Here is a 21,597-nt window from a genome sequence, read left to right on the forward strand (position 1 = left end):
AAAGTAGTGAAAGATCAGATTTAAAAGGGAGCACAGTTAGTCTTACCTGAAGAGGTTTTGGATTGTGTAATTTTTCTGAATGATGTCCCATTTCAGAAATAAATTATTCAGGTTGTTGAGATTATTGTGAAAACAAAGCTATTTTCCATTGAGTCAGAAATAGAGAAGCAGTGTAGCATAGGAATTGGTTATTATGTATTTGTTTTGTAGGATTACAGCAGCAATGTTTATTCAGTATAAATTCCTAAGCACTTTTCAGAAGCTACCTCAGAGTAACCTTAGAAATATCTGAGACTGTTTGGAAACCTCCCTCAAGTTTATGCTGTTAGTCACATTGAAGCTGTGTATTCAGTGTTTTCAATAAAGGTTAATACAGATATTTGACAGGACTGGAATTGAGCCTGAAGGTGCAGTTTTCATAAATTTCACCTGCCTTTATTTGGAGGTAGTGAGGAGGGGAGGCAGATATTTTGCTGATTTTTAGTTACTTGGTTTTGTTTGTTTTAAACAAGAAGGGAGGATGAAGGAATATTTGTTGTTTATTGTTTAAATGCATGTATGTTTACATACATTTGTGCACCTGTGTGTACATATATGTACATATGTATATTTGTATGTATGTATGTGCACATAGATATGGGAGAAACAAACAATAACACAAGGAAAGGAGGTAAGACTAGACATCTTTTACCTAACAAGTAATGAGTAATTGATTGCTGCTTTTATGCCTGCTTAGCTTTGGTTTATAATGGAAATACTGCACGCCATTCTGAAAATAGAAGACTTTTCTTCTGCAATATTGTTGTATTTGTTATTTGTGTTAACTTAAGGTTCGATGTGGAAAAGGAGTGTTCTAAAATTGATGAAAGCAGTGAAGAAAATAACTCAAAAGCAAGATTCTCTATTAGACCGAGTCTTCCTCTAATTGAAAAGAAAATAAACACCACTGGTAATGTCCTAGAAGCATATTTTTAAATTTTCTTTGACTGTAGTACTCTGTTGTCAAATGTGAATACAAATCAAATTGTATTATAGAGATGTCTTTATTTTTCAGTACCTAGAGTTGCTAAAATTTCATAGAAGTTCATGTTTAAAAATATAATATAGTTGTCTTAATAATTGCTTAAAATATTTTAACGTGCTTAGGTTGAGAGAGCTAAGTTAAAATATAAAGCACACTTGTGCTGCTATGATCCACTGCTAGAGGTTAACCAATTCATCTTGTGTTCAGAATGTGTCATCAGAGGGATCTAGGTTTTTATTATAGAAATTATAAGGCAATTCTGTCTTTTTATAATTCAGGTTCTTTTAAAAATAATATAAGGAATGTAGCATTCAAAGTATTTTAGCTGACAGTATTTTGATTGCATCTATGCAAACTGGTGGTTGTAACAAGTATAAATACCTTCTTATAGGCATGACAAAGAAAGAGAAGATCTTTATTGCTACTCGGGAAAAAGAAAAGGGCAACGAAGCCTTTGCCAGTGGGGATTATGTGGAAGCAGTGACATATTACACTCGGTGAGTAAGCAGCTCGTTCCTTTATTTTAATAACATTTACCTGTGAGCATTGTTTTGATAGCTATGGTGAAATTAGATTATTTTCAACAGAGTGAAGGGATTTTACAGAAGAATCCTTATAGTACTGTTGCATCCTGATACTAATTTTTATTTATCGAGAAGATAGATCAAATAGATTTATTTTTAAAAACTGACTTAATAACCTGTGCTTAGGAGAAAGAAAAATAATTGTGTGCATAACACAAGCATAACTGTGTAATTAGTAGCAGTCCAAGGAAAAGCATATCATCTCAGTTTCAGCTGGGACAGAATTGTCTGGCAGGATGCTGTGTTTTGGTTCTAGGAGAAGAACAGTGCTGATAATTCACCAGTGTTTATAGCTGCTGCTACGCAGTGTTGTACAGAGCCAAGGCCATTCTCATCAAAGGGCCCACAGAGCTGGGAAGGAATAGAATGAGGACAGCTGGCTTTAACAGTCCACAGGGATATTCCATGCCATATGGCATCAAGCAGAAGGTGTTTTGGAGGGGATGGGAGTTCATCTTGCTCTCTTCTGCTGCTCATAGGCTAACTGGGCATGGGTTGGGAGATTCTAAACAATTGCTTGTGCATCACATTTATATATATGTGTGTATATGTCATAACTGTTATCCGTTTCTCTATCTTAGTAATTAGTTTTATCTCAGCCCATGAGTTCTACTTTGTTTTTCTGGATCCTATCCCCCATCCTGCTGGGAGAGAAGGGAGGGAGAGAACAATGGTGTGGTGCTCAGCTTAAACCACAACTTATGTAGGCACTGGATTGAAAAAGTGCCAACTGAATCTTGCCTTTATTAGTGCTGTGTTCTATTTCTAGTCCAGGTTTTGCATTTGCTGTTGTTTCTTGGGGTTTTTTTTTGTGCTTACTGTGAAGTTTGTCAGCTTGTTTCTCTGGCTTGTTAAAGCCTTTCTTGTCTGGAGTTCAGCTCTCTGCTGTATTATGGACTATTCCCCCTGTAACTGTGTATCAGCGAGGAGCTTCCTGGGAGAGCCTTCTGTTCCATCTTAGAGATGGTGATGTTAAGTTGTATTGGTCCTGCAGGGAGGCCTCTAATAACTGGTCGCCAGTTGGACTTCATATGTCTTGTCACACTTCTTCGAGCTCAACAGTCCAGTTAGTTTTCTTTCTACTTTATTGCCCACTCAGGTAGTCCACATTTTACCTATTTGGCCATGAGGACACTGTTGCTTGCTTCAAGAATCTTAAACTCTACCATGTCATGGCTGCTGCAGCCAAGGTGCCCAGGTGACCCAAAAGGCCAGTAACATCTTAGCCTGTAACAGAAATAGTGTAGGTAGCAGGACTAGAGAAGTGATTGTCCATTTGTATGAAGCACAGGTGAAACTGCATTTTGAATATTGTGTTCAGTTTTGGGCCCATCATTACAAGAAGGACACGGAGTTGCTCCAGCATGTGCAGAGAACAGCAGTGAAGCTGGTAAAGGGACTAGAAACAGGACTTACACTCCCTTGTGACTGAGGAGATGGCATTGTTTCATCTGGAGAAAAGGAGGGAGGGGGGGGAGACTTCATTCTCTGCAGCTACCTGAAAGGAAGGTTGCAGCGAAGTGGGTGTTGGTCTCTTTTCTTGGGTGACACGTGGTAGGGCAAGAGGAAATGATCTCAAGTTGCTCCAGGGAAGGTTTAGATTGGGTGCTAGGAGTTATTTATTCATGGAGAGGGTGAGCAAGCATTGGAACAGGCTGCCCCACTGGTTTAATGATGAGACTGTTAGGTAGGTCAGGTTGATGGCTGGATTTGGTGATCTTGAAAGTCTTTTCCAACCTAATTGATTCTATGATTTTTGATACTCTAAAGATATCATTTGACAGTTTGGCTTGAATCTATATGGATGAGCAGTGGGAGCCCTGAAGATAGTAAACATAGTTGGTGGATTATTGTATCTTTTGTTGCAAGAAGAAGTCCCTAACCACTTTGATTAAATTAGTATCAGCATTAATATTGTAACAATACTGTTTATAGATTCCAGTAGTACATTGCTTCTATATTCAGACTTCCTAATGATGGGCCCAGCATGATCAATACTCTTTTGCAGGAGTATATCTGTACTACCCACTGTAGCTGCATACAATAACAAAGCTCAAGCAGAAATCAAACTTCAAGACTGGGACAGTGCCTTGCAGGATTGTGAGAAGGTGCTAGATATGGAACCTGGCAATGTAAAAGGTAGAGTTAAATATAAATGTGTCATTCTACGTATCGTTTTATTCCTAGCAAATAAAATTGTTATTTGTATCCATTGATGTTGTTAGTTGCTTTCACTGAGCGGAGTTCCAAGTATGAAGAAGGAAATTAGCTTCCCAAAGTAATTTCGACAGTATTTTGGAAGTCAGGGAAGTTTTAAGCAGTCTACTCTGTTGTTCCGTGATGGCTATTCTTATGCAACAGTGTGGAGCTAACTTCTGTTTTTTATATCATAAGTATATACCCTCTTATATTTGTGCAGTTGTTTACATAGTACCTATACTGAAGCATTAATTATCTTAAGAGCAACAGGAAAAAAATGAAAGTTGCTGGTTTAATCCTTTCTTAAGGTAAAGGCTTGAGTGCAGGTAACTATTTGCACGTGAGGAGTGGACGAATTGGAAAACATGAGAAGATGCTTCACAGTGAAGCTGGTGAGGGGTCTGGAACACAAGTCCTGTGAGGAGCAGCTGAAGGAGCTGGGATTGTTCAGTCTGGAGAAGAGGAGGCTCAGAGAAGATCTTATTGGTCTCTACAACTGTCTGAAAGGAGGTTGTGGTGAGGCAGGCATCGGCCTCTTCTCCTGTGTAACCAGCGATGGGAGGAGAGGGAACAGCCTCAAGTTCCTCCAGGGGAGGTTCAGGTTGGATATTAGGAAAAATTTCTTCTCCAGAAGAGTGGTCAGATGCTGGAATATGCTGCCTGGGGAGATGATGGGGTCACCATCTCTGGACGTGTTCAAGAAACATGTAGATGTTGCACTGAGGGACATGGCTTGGTGGGAAATATTGGTGGTAGGTGGATGGTTGGACTGGATGACATTTGAGGTCTTTTCAAATCTTGGTGATTCTATGATTCACAAGTCATGATTCCTATCTCAAAAGATGTCATGAAATCAGATTGCTAAAAACAGTGAAGAGAATCAGTAAGCCACTCATTAAGAAGCAAATGCAGTAAACTTTAGAAATTGTTCTACACTTCATATTTATACAAAAATAATGGTTTTTCACTTTATGCTTTAAAAATTTATGTAATACATGCTGTTCCTTTGTAGCTCTGTTGCGCCGTGCCACTGTTTACAATCAGCTGAAGAATTACCAGGCAGCTATGAGAGATCTGAACACAGTACTATGCATTGAACCAGAAAATGCTGTAGCTAAGGTAAAGATAAATGACTTGCATATGACTTGAAAAACGTTGTAGGCAGTTGCAGAATAGTGCTTATCATTTATATTATTTGATTTGAATCTTAAGTTTGAGGACACAATTATCTACTGTGCCAGTGATCAGTTTCCCAAGAGCACTTAGGTGCTTGTGGTAGAAAGTAGGTACCTGAATGTGACCAAATCTTCTCGTACTTAGTTGTGAGAACCTGAAGGTTCTGAAGTCTTTTGTATTAAAGTAATCCAGGTGCCTGGCATATAGCTGCTGAACATGCTCACAGTGTTAGTGCAATGGCTAAAATTTCTGTCAGAAAGATCCATTGGGATAAATACACTTGAACACTTTTATATGTAATTCACAAGAAGAATTCAAAAGAGATGCCAGACATTGTATTGTTGCGGTGGTAAAGCTAACCTGAAAGGAGAAGACCTAAGTTCTGTCTTTACCTCATTGTGTTCAACGTTATGAATCTCATTTCTCGTCTGCAGGCTGGGAAAAAACAAACAAACCAAACTTGCATACTTTATGAATAGGCACCTAGGAGAGCAGGATGCTTTATTTGAAAGCTCAGTGTCAGGATGTGGTCCTTGTACAACTACTACTTCAGCTATTTAGGACGAGATTGGTTCTTGTCATTGCATTGGTATTTTCTTATGAGTGATTTACGGCTTTGAATATGGATACCACCTGCCCTGAGAGTTTTCAGTACAGGGCAATTTTGATACTAAGCTGCAATTGTCTTGTCCATCATGCTGCTACCCCTCAGTTTTGGGGAATTGTCTCATCACGTGAATTCTGTTTGGTTCTTACTGTTGGCACATTCTAAAACGCTAGCAGCTTGCTGATTTCTTCTTCTTTCTGTGGAGTTACTTGACCACTGCTATTGCTTCCACCAGAAAAGTCAGAGAGATCTAAGCCTATATATCAAATTAACGACCTTTGCATTCATGCCTGTTCTTGCAGATAACTTCCTAGCAAGAACAGTTCACATTAGTAGTGTGACTAGCTCCAGAGTTCTCATCAACCAAGGAATCTACTTACCTGCTTCTTTATCTTTTCAAACACATCTGTCCTGACTGCTAAAAGAGCTCTTTTGCTTTTTGTTTTATCCTTTATAACACTGAACTTCTCAGTCTATACTGGCAAACTCTGCAAAGTGTGCAAAGGCTGTGCTGAGACTTCTGATAATGGTATTCATTGTGAGTATGCTCTTCAGAGATCCAAAAACAGTGGTAACTCTGCTGAGTAATGCTTCTCGTTGCTGAAACAATGTCGGTTCTTTGTCCTTATCTGTGCCAGCTCTTCTGCCTTGGCTGAGACACCTAGAGGTGATACAGTGCTTGGCAGGACGTGTTTTTCAGTTCCTTTTTACTTGAAGGATCCTCAAAACCCTCTTGAGCTAAACAGTATGTAGAACACAAACAAAATGAATGTTTAAATGCAGAGTCACTGAAAGAAAGGTAAATTGCCTGTCAGTAACAATCTTGGCTTTTTCCTGTCCTTGTTTATCTTTTTCTTGTTGAAGTGAGTACTGAAACAGCACTTCTTTGTACAGCACTGAATACAAAACCAGAAGGTGCTTAATATTAGGTGTATTTACTCTGTTCTGAAAGTGTGCTGTTGAGGCTTTTTTTTTTACTAATCCAAAAATATTTAAGGAATGAGAAACCTTCTGTCTAATTCGTAGATGTTACAAGAGAAACAAAACTTTTCATTATTCAGAAGTGTACTGCTACACTGCTAAGAAGTTGTTACCTCTTGTGGTTCTATTTCTGCCGGTCACATTAGTCCATCAAATATCCATCAGACACCGAGTTCCCCATAGCGTAAGCACTGATGAACTGGTTTTAGGCTTTTTCAGAGGCTCTACAAAGCCTATTTTCAGTGTGGCTTTTCTGGGTAGACCATGCCAGACATCATCATAGCATGATATGTTTATTCAGCTATTTGGTAACGCTTAAGAAAAGAAAGATACATATTTACTTAGATGCTTTATTCTGAGTTTCAAAGAGGCAGAAATTCAGTGTTAATCATGACTTTGATACTGACTGAAAAGTCACGTTTATTTTCTCTGGTTTTATATTGATAATATTTATCTGGATAATTCTTCAGGATCTTTTGTATATTACTTAACAGAATGCATTTTCTAGAAATAAAGGCTTTTGCTGTAACTGTTTATTTTTCTATTGCAGAAAAATCTGCTAGAAATTGAAAAGAAACTGAAAGAATTAAAGCCTGGATCTAAGAGTGAAGGCAGAGGAAAAAGAATACTTATTCAAGATATAGAGGATTCAGAAGGTGATGAAGAAAGAGGGGAAAATGCAGAAGAATGTGGAAGAAGCAGCAGAGATAGAAGTAATGTCATATCATTTCCTATTAATTTCAGTGTGAAGAAAAAGATTAAAATTACATTCACTGCTTAAAGTAGGCGTGAATGTATTGGGGTGTGATTAACTGCAGCACTGCTGAGGTGAGGCTGCTGGCATAGTTGGAACTCTTGGCTTCAGGAGAAAGTAAGGCAACAACAGCCATTGAGACTTGTGCTGTCAAGTTGTTTGGGGTTCAGCTGCATGTCTGGGCTTCAGCATGCCACAGAAAAACATCTTTGGGTTGGTTTCCACACTTTTTATTGGTACTTTAAGGTAATTTGGCAAGACAGCCGTGGCTTTTCTGTTTTCCACAGCCTATGTAACTCTGTACCTTGAAATTAATTCAGTCTGTTGTTTTTTCAGTTACCCAAATGTCCTACTTACATGCGAATTACAGACTGTAAAGGCTGATTTAATAATGCACTATTTGCACAAGAGTTTGGGGAAAATATATCCTCAAAATCAGTTGTTATCCACTAAGTCTTCTCAGCAAATACCTTGGAAGAAAGGATGGATCATATCCCTAGCCCTACACATCAGTTAATTGGGGGTTGCTTTCCATTGGCACTATTCAGATGACTAAGTGTCTTTTAGTTCCACAGGAAGACTCCTATCTCTCATCTGATGAAAGGTTAGGCTTTTAAACATAGGGAAGTTTGTCGACTGACATCAGTGTCATATGTGTTCATGTTATATATTTAAGTTTATTTGAGATTAAGGTGGCAAGCATCTTCATAGATTACTGTGTACTTTCACACAGAAAAGGAGAATCACACAGAATTGTCAGGGCTGGATGGGACCTCTGGACATCGTCCAGTCCAATCCCCTGCTACAACAGGATGCCTACAGTAGATCTCAAGTGACAGCATCCAAAAGGAGAGTAGTTAGGCCCTGGAACGGGCTGCCCAGGGAGGTTGTGGATGCCCCGTCCTTGGACGTGTTCAAGGCCAGATTGGACGGGGTCCTGGGCAACCTGATCTGAATGTGTACGTTTGGTGGCCCTGCTAGGCAGGGGGGTTGGAACTACATGATCCTTGAGGTCCCTTCCAACCCGGGTGATTCTGTGATTCTGTGATTCTGTGAAATGGGCTTTGAATACCTCCAGAGAAGGAGAGTCCACAGCCCCTCTGGGGAGCCTGTCTGTCCCACTGCTCTGTCACCCTCACAGTAATGAATTTCATCCTTGTGTTTGTACAGAACTTCTTGTGTTCCAGTTTGTGTCTATTGCCCCTCGTCCTGTCGCTGGGCACCACAGAAGTCTGGCCCCGTCCACTTCACTCCTGCACTTCAGATATTTACAAACAGTGATGAGATCACATCTCAGCCTCCCCTTCTGCAAGGCTGAACAGCCCCAGGGCTCTCAGCTTTTCTTTGTGCAGGAGATGCTCCAGGCCCCTAAACATCTATGTAGCTTTGTAGTTTTAAAGTTTTAAGTTTGTTTTAAAGTACATCTGGAAACAAATACGAAGTCAATTTAATTATTGAATAAATTTGATATCTACTGTCAATAGCATTAAGTAGATTAAGCATCTTAATCGTCTAGATTTACTTTCTATGTGATATTAAATTTACTTGCTAGTACCAGCTTAAGGTCCTTGTCATTATGACAGTACCAATCAGGTCAGGAGTCTCTAACATGATTTGGAACCATGCTTAGATTGAAGATCTTCTTATCTTCATATATCTTCATATATCTTCATATATCTTCATATATCTTCATATATCTTCGTATATCAGTCTTCTATCTTGTGATCTTGTTTTCTTTAACAAAATTGTTCTTCATGGAGGGATGTTGTTTAGGATTTGATTGAGAAAACAATGTCTCTGCAGATGAATTACGTACTGTGGATGAATTACACACTGTGTTCTGCTGATCTTAACCAGGTAGAGTTGTTCCTCTGAAGTAATGACTTATGCCCTTAAGTAAAAGGTGATATCCTCACAGTGACTGATTGACAGCCTTCCAAAACAAACAGTTGATAACACTCTTTGAGTTTCTCTTGTTGATTTTCTAAACAAATTTTATTAAGTGGATATGGTATGTCTGTGATCATGCTTTCACTGTAATAGAAAGTTCATTTGCCACTGTGGCCTCGAGTAAATGACCGTGTCTGTGTCCATTCTCCCTACGGTTAGAAGCCTTATTGATGAGCTCTTCTATGAGAACTCTAGAATTGAATTTGTAGTGAACTTCCTGAAATCAAGAAAACCCCTCAATTACAAGGCCAGTGTAAATGTTGACCAGTAAGTTGTTTTCCATTCTTTATGACTACTTCTAAACAATCAGAGACTGGAATTATTTAAGAAGTTTGTTCATTATGTGTTCTGGTTTAGAACAATCCAAGTTTCATTTCAGTTTCAGCTACAGCAAGAACGTGTAATACAGGGTAGTTTAACTGACACAGTGTTGTACAAGAGCAAAAAATATTATTATATATATATGTGTAAAATATAAAAAATTATTAAAGATTTATCTGTCAAGATTAGGGTGATTCCAGTTGCCTTTATATATAGCTAGTCCAGAATGGATAAAAAAAATTGAAACTACTACTTGGTTTCATAGGAGGTGAATTCATTGTGAAGTGTACTTAGATATTTTGCTGTTCATTCTGCATTCCATTTCATTTTGTGCCATGCTCTGAAGGAGATATACCTTCTGTAGCTGAAAACTCATTTTAAGTGATGTAATCCATTGTGTAAACACATGTCAAATATTCCTTTCAGGGCATTCGATAACTTTCCATGTTAAGTTGGTTCTTTTAGTGCTAACGTGGATTAAAATTCTTTTTTGGCATGTTTAGCATTGCCACATTTTTGCTGGACAGAAATCTCAAATAAAAATAATAAAGCTTCATAAAAATGGAGGAAGGGGAAGTGGAACAGATTTTTCGTATCGTTGTTCCCATTGCAGAGTATCAGCTTACCGAAAAATAAACGTATTTCAAATCAAAGAGGCTGAGATGAATTTGGAGCTTTTGTCTATTAGACAGCAGAGAATCTAAAAGCTCACGTACATAGACAACAAGACTCCAGTAGTTCTACTGCATATGGCATGAATTGTTTTCAAAAATCTTATGCTTTCCCATCCTGTTTGGTTTAATTTCAGTTACATTTTGTGCATCAAAAAATGTACTTTCATATTCTATCAACCTCAGAAGTTTAGTTTGAGTCATTTGAAATTATTCTAATATAGGAGGATATGAAAAACTGTTTGGCAGGCGAGCACATCAAGTTAAGGGAAGAGGAAAATCCAGCATTTTAATTAATTGTGCCAAGTGATAATTAAAAGAAAATGTTTGCAGAAGTCCCTTAATGTAACTGGTAATTTCAATAGTCAGGCTTTCCACTGAAATATGTATTTGAATGCTGGATTGGTAATCTGCTAATAATTCGGGTGAATAAGGGATTTATGTATGTTAATATCCAATACTGTTACTCTGTGATTTTTTTTTTTAATTAATGGTAATGGTGAAAATTGAATGATCTGAACTGTCTACAAAAGGCTTGTTGAACTTAATTTAAATGAAGCCTTTTTGAGAATGTTGTATGAAATTTTATTCCTCCTACAGGAAGGAGAGAATTCTAAAATGTGTAACATCACTGTTTTATTGGTCGCGTGTTCTGGTTTTAACCTGCAAAGATTTTGATTTGGTCATGGAAAATCGATGTTGCTATTTTAATAGTCAGTATTTAAAGAGTTAATTCCAAGGTGAGCTCTGTTCCATTCTGACACTGCAGAACAGGGGCGTTCCCTGGTGCTCAGCAGGGAGAAATGCGATTTCACAGGAATGCTTTCTTGGTATTCATTACAGATCACTGCTAAGTAGGAACTGTCCTGTGCTTTTTGAGGCAAATCAGTCTTTGTGAAATGCAGCTTTGTTGCTCTGTATTCTCTGGAAGTGCACCCCTCGTTTGGCATGGCAGTAGTTTCTTCTGATGATGCAAGCTCTAACTCAGCTGATTAACTTCCTTGCAGAAATTGTCCTGCCAGTAAGAGGCGAGGCGGCTTTGGGGAAGGCTGAGATGGGGAACCTGCTGAGAAAGTTTCACAGCAAAGGAGGTGGCTCCAAGTTGGACGGCAGAGAGACCGAGAAGCAGAAGGAATCAACTGAGAGCGGATTAAAAAAAGACACAGCGGAGAAAAAGTCACAGAAAACAGACCATGAAGGTGAAGCCAACGGTTATTTAAACAGCAACCAAACAAGTGAAAACCCTGAAGCCGGCCAGTCCTCCAGATCGCATGGCGCGGGGTCCCTGCCAGCTGGTTCTGGCCATTCAACTTCGCTTCCTCCAGCTGCTGCAAAACTGAAAAGTGAAGGAAATGAGTTATTTAAGAGTGGGCAGTTTGGAGAAGCTGTGCCCAAATACTCAGAAGCAATTGAATATGTCATCAGTGTCGGTAAGTGTGATACCTTACGCTTAAATTTAGAATTGTAGTTTATGTGATTTGAAGGAACTGCAGATGAACTAACCTAGCCTATCCCTGGATTTTTGGCACGAGTTACTGTGCAGTGAATACTTAGTCATTGCCACTAGAGGATAATTCACGTAAATGAGGAAGATGAGTGAAATACACTTTTAACTTCTCGGGACAGAGATGTTTGCGTTTCTTTGTGTTTGAATAACTAAGTATTCTAGGTGACATACTAAAGGAAAGCTCCTTCCAGCTTTGCATCAAGAGCAGACTGCGTCGCTGCAGTGCAACTTACTTTATACAAATGCATTAATTCTTGAGTGTCATTTTAGTAATGGTCTTTGGTTGTAATTGTAACTTCTTTTAGGAGAACGAAGTCCGGATGATTTAAGTATCTTGTACTCAAACAGAGCAGCATGTTACTTCAAAGAAGGCAACTGCAGTGACTGCATTCAAGATTGTAACAGGTAAATTGCAACCTTCTAAGCAGAGCAACAACATTCCTGATGATGATTAAACGTTTTATGTGATATCTTATTATTGTACTTTGAATCCCTGTATAATCTGACAGATGCATTTATTTGTTACATAAACATTCACGTGAAGCTTAGGGAAGGAATAACATTTATCTGACTTACAAGGCTTCTTGTATACACAAGAATGTTTAGAAGATCTGCGTTTTTTATTATAACAGCAGGCTTCAGTAATGCTCACTAGTAACCTGTGTGTGCAATCTTTATTAATCCATAATGCTTATAATAATGTAGGAAATTATTTTGAAGCATTTGTGAGGTTCACATATCTGCTTTGTTTCTGTGTTGTTTTTATTTTTTAAATATATATTCAGCTTAGCTACAAGCAATGATTACAGTTAAGAAACTGAGCTAAAATCCTTCCTGCTTATTATGACTTTAAAGGATACGGGAATGAGAGAAGATGACGTGCCTTCAGTAACTTTCAAACACTGCCTTCAGCTAAATTATTAGTGTATTTCCAGATGTCTTTTGTTATATTTTCTTAAATAGGATAAAAACAAAGCTTAAATGGCAAAGAGTTTCTTAAGATGGTTGGGATACTTTAGATCTTTTAGATCTTTTTTTTTTTTGCATGCTAGAAATCAACTGTTAAAAAATACACCTTATATCTAACTGGTTAACCACATTTGTTAAAGGAGATGCAGGAACATGGACAGCTGTCTGATAATAGATTCACACAGAGGGTGGTGACACACTGGAACAGGTTGCCCAAGGAGGTTGTGGATGCCCCATCCCTGGAGGCATTCAAGGCCAGGCTGGATGTGGCTCTGGGCAGCCTGGTCTGCTGGTTGGTGACCCTGCACATAGCAGGGGGTTGAAACTAGATGATCATTGTGGTCCTTTTCAACCCAGGCCATTCTATGATTCTACAATAAAACAAGATGGCATATTTAACAGCCAACAGATAACTCAGGAGTTTTCTATTATAGAAGAATTCAGCCAAAGTCAGTAATACAGTGATTTTGATTTTTATATTCTTACTGAGTGAAAGCTCATTTTCTCATTATTTTATCACGGTGTTTTTAATCTTGTGCATATTCAAGAACAAGTGATGCCTACTGAGCATAAGAGAGATGGAAGTAATGTAGAAACTGGGAGGCAGAACAGCCAACCTGCAGAAAGTAGGCAGTGTCAGTTAAATTTACTCTAGGCAATATCAGGGATGATTTCCAAATAAGTTGCTTGATTTAATCTAGTAAAACTTGATGTAGTGCTTATGCTTGTGACATTAAAAGTATACAAATGTATTGGACATCTACTAAGTTTTAGCTGCATAAGGCTTAAAGATTTATGAAAAGCCATCTATTGGATCACTCTTTGTGTCAAGTCTCTCATTTGGATATTTCTTGTTATTGTGAGTGAAGCAGGGCTCCTACACTAACTTCATTTTCCCTAATTTAATATGATGCTGTGGCTTGTTTTGTGAATGTATTATCTTTACTTTCTGCCCTGGGAAAAGAGTGTTGCATTCCCACCAAATGCAACACACGTTTTCAAGGAATGTCTTCCACTCCAAATAATAATTGTGATTTTTCTGTCATTCTAAATACTAGGAACCTGAATATTGTGTTAGTTTTTGTGTAAGCTACAGAATTGGGAGCATTTTTGCAAAGTTTTTTAAGAGCTGCGACATCATATGTTTTTGTATTTTTCAAATGCATTCATTAAGATAAGGAGAGTTGGAATGTTGGTATGCTTGTGAAACAGAAATTGGAAATCTTTGTGACAGAGATTGTTGTTTCTCTAGTTTTGTGGAGGAGTGATGGTGAAAAGCTAACTTAACAGCCAGGAAGGCCAATAACATCCTGGGCAGTACAGAGAGGAACGTACAGTGGATTAAGGGAAATTATCCCTTGTACTCAGCACTTGTTAGACAGCAACTATGTTATGTTATTGTGTTGGATTTTGGTTTCCCTGCTACAAGAAAGGTATTGATCAACTAGAATGAGTTCAGGGAAGTGTCACGGAGGGGGCTTTGGGCTTTTGGCTTTTGGAACACTTGACTGGAGAAGCAGAGGGAGCTGGGTTTGTTCAGCTTGAAGAATGGCTTCGAGGGCTCCTAGCAGCAGGCAGCCAGGACCTATGAGGAGATCAACCAGAAGGTGGAGCATGCTCTGGCGGTGAGTGTACTGTAGGAGGGTAAGTGACAGCTGGCAAAAACAAACCCAAGAAGTTCTGGCTGCACATTGGAAGAAAAAAACATTTCCCAGTGGGGGACAGTGGGATATTGTGACAGGCTGCCTAGGGTGCTTGTGCAGAAATTTCCCTGGAGCTTTTCAAAGCCTGACTGGATAAAGCTCTGAGCAACCTTTGTCTGATGTCAGAACTGACTCCACATTTAGCAGAAGGTCAGACTAGAGACCTTACTGAGTGTGAATTAGCTTAGGATTCCATGACATCTAATTGCCCAGACTCACACTAATTTAAGAATTTTGGTGTTTATCTTTTTGTCTTATTAGCAAGGATCAGTGATTAGTAAAAAGTAATATTTAACTGATAAAGCTTTTGTGGCTTCATCAAGTTACTGGCAAAGCACTTGATGTTCAGAAGTTCTGATTACACACTATCAGGGATCGAGGCATAGATGAACAAGACAGGCAGGAACCTAAAAGGCGAAAGTAGACAGGGTGTATTTGTTTTTCATTAAATGCATTTTTACGTTTTCACATAAGGAAGAAGAATTAAAAATTGTGTAGGCAAAAGCACAATAGACTTGAAATTCCTGTAGGTCTAGGCATGACTTGAGAAAAACAACAGCTGTCATTTTGTTACTTTCATCACCAGGAAAGGAATAGTTCTGCAGGTGGAAGATGCGGATTTGAGTTGAGTAAGTTGTAATAAAACCGTTTCTGACCTGCATTTCATTTGAGGCATTAATAATAAGCCACTCAACAGTGTCTTCCTGGGTTACATCACTGTAAGTCAAATCTGAAATCACACAGTTGTTCCACATAGTTGTATATATAATGAAATAGTTGTACTACTGTTATTTACTACTATTATTTACTTTTTTCTGCTTTAACATCATGTCTCTTTTGTTTTTTCCAGAGCTCTGGAGCTTCAGCCATTTTCCCTCAAGCCTCTCCTACGACGAGCAATGGCGTACGAGTCTATGGAGCGGTATCGACAGGCATATGTTGATTACAAAACAGTTCTACAAATAGACAGCAGCATACAGGCAGCAAATGACAGTGTTAATAGGTAAATGCACTTGGTACATTTTCTACACATCAGTCCAAATAGAGGAATGTAGTTCAGTTTTGCCTTGGAGTACATACTTTCTGCATTTATCCCACAGCAAGGTCATCACAACTAGCGTGTTAGGACTAGAGGACTGGCTGTTTAACTTTGTTGTTTTCCCACAGCTTAACAGTTGCCCTCTGCAGCACGTTTTTTTTTTTTTAAATTATAATATTAAAAGCCTTTTGGTTTTTTTGGACTGGCACTCCAACTTCTTTCCTAACTTGTATTTGATATCATGTAAAGCAATATTTTAAGTCCATACCTTTTCTCTGCCATTTCTGTTTCCTTAATTTACTAGCACTCTTTATGTGGCAGCTAAGATTTATGTTAGGTGTGAATTCTTCAGTATGCTGCAGTTGAGCACTAAAGCAGCTTGTTGCAGTGATTGGCTACAAAGCTTAGAGACATAAAAAAAAAAAAAAAGGAACATAACAGATTGCTTGGAGAGACATTACACTATCTTACTGTAAGATACTGTATATAATCGTTCATTATTATGATAGTGTTGTTACAATTTTATTCTCATTAACGTATTCTCATTATTGACATTAACATATTTACATTGTCATTAACATATTAACATATTGACATTAACATATTCTCATTAATGTTGAAAGTACGTAAATACACAAATGACAGGATTTTCATGTTGATTTTCTTTCCTTTTTCTTTTTATTGGACAAGAAAATACTTAGGAAAGCAGAACAGACATTAATTGTTGAGCAGGACCCCATGTTTCTGCAATTTTTTGCAATGGAATCTAGTTCTTTCCTTCTTAAGGCTAGGTAATGAGTGTCTATGTTTTTCTTTACGCTTCAGTGAAGAGGCAATAATATTTTTAAGTTCTGCTTATTTAAGAAGAGACGTCCAAAGGAGATCATGAAACTTTACTGTCTCCTCTTTGTAGTCGTAGTTTTGATTACACAACAAATTGTTGCTGATCTCCTGGATCTGCACTGATAATAGACCATTTGGTTTGCTGAAGTAACTTCCTGTCTTGGTATCTCTACAGCTTATCAGACTTATTATACCTTTCTTTTTTTTTTTTTTTTAAATCTTCTTGGCTTATTTACCTGCAGATATTCTTTTTTTGGTTTCTTCTGACAATGACTTGTAACTTGCTTAGTAATAAGCTTATTTCCTTCTTTTCCCTTAACATTCTTCCTTTTCTCCTCTCTAGGCCTTCCTTATGTTTTTAGCTTCACTGCTCATTATTCTTTCCTCCCTGGCAACCCATCACCTTATTTCAGCTGCTTCTTCCTTCTTGTCTTCTCTTCTGCTGGTAATTAATTTTTGCTTGCAAATTCTTACTTTCTTGAGCGTGGACCTCCTGCATTACTGAATTTTTAATATAAATTATTTTTGAGTATTTTATTGCTTGTAAGTTAACCTGTAATCGATGACCAAACTATCAATTTTTATTTCTGAAGTGATACACCTTGAAAAATGACTTTTAACAAAGAATTGTAGGTACTGTACAGCCCTTTAACTTTGTGGGACAACCTCAAAATAGATCTTTGAATTTTTTAGAAATGTCAGGTCTTAACAACCTGCTTTTACTGAAGGATTTATTTGTTCTTGAGTTTCTGGAGGAAACTGGATGGCGATTGTGTAGGAAACTGACAGAAAACCTCATCTTCCTACTTCTGTCTGAAAGTGGGCTCACTAAATCTTGTTAAGGCTAATCTTGCTGTGTTTACCTGCTAAGCGGCCTTTCAAAAACTCCTAAAACCTAACAGCTGTTCAGTCTGATACTTGAGATTGTTCTCATGTTAAAAATGAGTCGAATTTTTAAGATAGAGCCTTTACCTGCTGTTTTACAACCAAAGTAAAATAAGAAAGAATGTGTTTATTTTTCTGAAAAGTCAACTGAAAACAAGCATAAAGAACTGTGTGTTTATCATGGTTAGATGATTTTCAGTTGTGTCTTTCATGCTGGACAGTATGTTCATGCATTTCCATTTATTAAATTGAAATGTCATTCCACTTCTCTCAATTCTCAACAGAATTATTCTGTTATTTTCTATGAGAAGAACCAGAAAAATAAATAATTGACTTTTTAATAAAAAGTGTACAGTTTTATTCTCTAATAACATTACCAGAGTAAATCTTAGGGCTGTCTAACTTATGACAGTGTGCCACATTTTTCTTGACACTTGCATTCAAATGATGCTTAAAAAAACCCTAAAGCTTTAGTAGAATAAGAACAAAACAGAATTTCTCTGTCACCCTATAAAGTACTGCTTATTAATCACCCAGATAGAGGAAAGCCCTGGAAGGGTATATGCAGTTAATACAAAGAAAAATGTTCTTGTTCACTTGGAAAACAGATTAAATAGCTAGATCATACACAGAATATCACATTTTGTAGTGTTAAGAACTTACTTTCAATACCAAATGGTATGTTTCATGCAGCATGTAGCAGGCATGTTTCATGCAACATAGCACATAAAATCATGCGCTGTATAGCTTTACAAACAGTGCTTTTATTCTGTGTTATTTTTTAAAATGCTGTGTTAATTTACGAGCAGTGTCTGCCTGGGCTGCCCAAGTTGTCCCTGCTTGAGCAGGGAAACTGGACCAGATGGATCCAGAGATCCCTTCCAACCTTAACCACATTGTGGTTCTGTGAAATAATATTAGAAGAGCTGCTTCTTGTATTGGTTCTTCTTTTGGATCCTAATAGGAAAATAATTTGGTGCCAGCTGTTTTGACTCCAGCCGGTGTATTGCACTGAGGAGTTTTTTACTTTATAGCCATTATTATTGAAACTTTTATAAAGGAAAAAACAAGGAAGGAAACTTTATCTGGGTTATTGGTGCTCATTTTGTCTCATTTGAGTCACATTTAGGGTTACCAGATTTTATTTTATTTTTTGGCAGATAATTAGCATAGGGTGTTTTCTTGCACTACATTAGATAGAAATGCATCTAATATGCAAATTCAATTCATTGATTTACAGAGTATCAATTTGACTTGCTTTACAATTATGAAAGTTTTTCTTTACTAAAGTAGACATCACAGTAGCTACCTCTTGTTTCCTAAATTAATGTTGTTATTAGAAAGCTTTTATATCACTTGTATTACTAGCATTCTCATCATATGTTAATAGTTGCTTGATTGGGCTGTTTTTTTTTGTTTGTATGTTTCTTTTTTAAATCACTATAGAAGTTGCAAGAAAACCATGAATTCTTTATTCATACTTGTTTAGGTCTTTCTCCAAAACCTATCACAGAAATGAGAAACTCCCAGTTAACTGTATTCTGTATTGAACCTCTCATGTGTAGAAACAGATGATCTGTAATCTGTTGGTTAAAGAGAGACTGAACAGTTTGAATATACTTTTCTTTGCATTTTTAAATGGTGATGAAGAATAATCCATTGAAGAATTTCTGACTGCTGTAAGACATGTAATTTAGTAAGTAATTTGTGAGCTGTACTGGTTGTTTAGAAAATACTTTTGTGAGAGAGAATTGTATTTTGTTTGACATGGGCAAATTTAGGTACCATGCTTATGTCTCAGGACGTTGTATTTTACTCTTGTTTCAGATAACACCAATGAGCTACTGAGAAAGCTAAGCAGCGTAGATGTCTGTTTCCCCTCCCCCTTTCTTTACTGCATGTTTGAGGCAGCACTTAGAGCTTGGTTGCAAAATCTGACATTTGCTTTTATAGATCTGGCTGATGTCAGTGTCCTGTCTCCTACACACCAGCATAAGTACTCTGATTTAAAAAGGGAAAAAGTCTGAATCAAATAAATAAATTCAGTAGTGTTGACTACCAAGACAGTTGTGGTTGGGTTTTTTTTCAATAATCTTAAGGATAATTGTTCAGTTTTGTGTTTGTTTTTTCTTTTTTTAATTGGAACATTGCATTATTTAATTTGTAAGTTATTAAAGCATGAATTAAGTGTATGAAGAGTCATGTTGATGGGGCTTTTCCTTTTCAGAATAACGAAGACTTTAATTGATCAAGATGGTTCTTGTTGGAGGGAAAAACTGCCACCGATTCCAGTTGTCCCTGTTGCTGCTCAGCTACACAGGTGGGATGGAGGCAACTTTACTTCAGAGGCTAAGCCATGCAGTCCCACACATATCAACAAAGAAGAACAGTTGCAGATGAATCGTATGTATAGCTAATGCAGATAAGTATGTACTAGAAAGTACTTTTAATCAAAAAATGGAATACCATTAAATATAGTAAAGAAATGACTTTCGAAAAATATTTATTGGAGAACTTTGTGAAAAGTCAGATTAGATGATCTTTTATGTGATTAGATTTGATGCACTTTATAGAACTATAGTTATGGTAAATGTTTTTTGGAGGCCAAATGATGCAGTGTAGTTTGCAGCAGGTCATTTCTAAAGTGATATAAAATGTAGCAGAAATGCTCATCAGCATTATGTTGAGTCCTGTCACAAGTGTCACTGGTTTGCCTGACCTCATCATACAGCAGCTAGAACAGTTCTCTCCCCTCCAAAAAATAAACTAGACAGAAACCCACCCTAAGTATCATAAGCAGCTGCATAATCTGTAGCCATCATTTAATAGTTGATAAAAATATTACTCAGCTGTTCAGAACAGAACAAGTAGGCTTCTGTGTGGCCAGCATGTAGTGAAATGGACTACAGAAGAAAAAATCTGATTTTTTTTTTACTACAGAATTTAATTTCAACAGTGGCTATTCAGTAAGCACTCTTAAGAAATGTTGGTTCAGAGTCTTTTCATGTACGCACTGAGTGCTTACCTTCCGTTAGGACACTTTCTTCCCTCTGATTTTTTCCTTTTGGTGGAGTTTTTATTTTTCTTGCTCCAGTAAATCAGGTGAAGGAGCCTCTCCAGTTCTGCTCTTATTGATATTAAATCCTCTTTCAGCGGCCTTAGCTGTTAATTAAGGTTCCTTGACTGTTAATTAAGGTTAAATAAGGTTACCTTATGTGTCTTATGACTATGTAAAGAAAATAAGCACTGAAGATCACAGAATCATAGAATGGCTTGAGTTGAAAAGGACCACAAAGATCATCTGTTTTCAACTCCCTGCTGTGTGCAGGGTCACCAACCACCAGACCAGGCTGCCCAGAGCCACATCCAGCCTGGCTTTGAATGCCTCCAGGGATGGGGCATCTATATCTATGCTTGTTTAACAGAGAGGAGAATGCACCACATAATTATGTTGCTGGCCTAATATGTAGCAGTGATAGAGTTGTCTCTCCACAGTCAATTATTGCATTAATGCATACCTTCAAATAGTCTGTACTCTTGGGCACTACGGATTTAAAGACCTCAGCGCTATCTGAAAGGTCATCCTTAAACTTATTTATGCTTGATGGAGAGCAACAGACAGCTTATGCATGTGTGCATTTATGAGAATTTGACTTTTTTATTGAGAATTAAGTTAAATTAAATTTAAATTCAATTAAATTCATAAAAGTTTTACTCTACCTTTTAAAATGTTCAATGACTGGAGCATTTCAGTTAGTTGTGCATATTGTTACGGATTTATCACTTAAGGATTGGACAGTTTAGCATTTATTTTTGAGATGAAGTAGAAAACTGATATTTTACACAAATGTGTTGCTATTAAGAAAATTTTCAAGCTAAGCTTTTGTATTTACACTGCAGTGGTTGTACTCTGAGCTTTTTCTGTTATCAGGGAGTGCAATTTGTTGTTTTTTTTTTTTAAATTTCATTTTAACTTAACTAGGTTAACTAGGAACGATTAAATTTTCCTCTCTACAACATTGTATAACTTTGTGAAGAGAGAGAATTTGAAAATTATCATAAAGATACAAAGATAGCAGTTCTTCCTTAGATCATGTTTAACGTGTTCTGAGACTTTTCTGTTAGCCATCACTGTCTCCACAGAGCGTTTCTGTGGGATTTTGACATAAAACACTTCTCAGTCTACTTTAAGAGACATGAAAGTGCAGTCAGGCTTGGTTGTCCATAGCAAACATTAAAGTTGTGGTCTAATTCAGAAGCATGTGCAACAAATGATGTGGAAGGAAAGATAATTATGAAAGAAGAAAGCGCTTATATATATATATATATATATATGTATAGTTTTGTGTTTTCCAGTTACTTGAAACATCTTTATCATAAAAGT

The 21,597-nt window shown here is 37.3% G+C and overlaps 1 protein-coding gene across 1 annotated transcript in view; it reads left to right on the forward strand.

The window, feature by feature from the left end:
* Positions 1–21,597, forward strand: part of SPAG1 (sperm associated antigen 1) — a 36,780-nt gene that overhangs the window by 7,664 nt on the left and 7,519 nt on the right. Inside the window, exons 6-14 of the mRNA XM_052704111.1 lie at positions 831–949; positions 1,416–1,521; positions 3,617–3,747; positions 4,820–4,926; positions 7,122–7,284; positions 11,275–11,697; positions 12,080–12,179; positions 15,297–15,449; positions 19,441–19,616. Of these exons, the coding sequence (XP_052560071.1) occupies positions 831–949; positions 1,416–1,521; positions 3,617–3,747; positions 4,820–4,926; positions 7,122–7,284; positions 11,275–11,697; positions 12,080–12,179; positions 15,297–15,449; positions 19,441–19,616 (1,478 nt within the window). The remainder of the gene's footprint in view (positions 1–830; positions 950–1,415; positions 1,522–3,616; positions 3,748–4,819; positions 4,927–7,121; positions 7,285–11,274; positions 11,698–12,079; positions 12,180–15,296; positions 15,450–19,440; positions 19,617–21,597) is intronic.

Source organism: Tympanuchus pallidicinctus, unplaced genomic scaffold, assembly GCF_026119805.1.
Source record: "Tympanuchus pallidicinctus isolate F22 unplaced genomic scaffold, pur_lepc_1.0 scaffold5, whole genome shotgun sequence".
Lineage (NCBI taxonomy): Eukaryota > Metazoa > Chordata > Aves > Galliformes > Phasianidae > Tympanuchus > Tympanuchus pallidicinctus.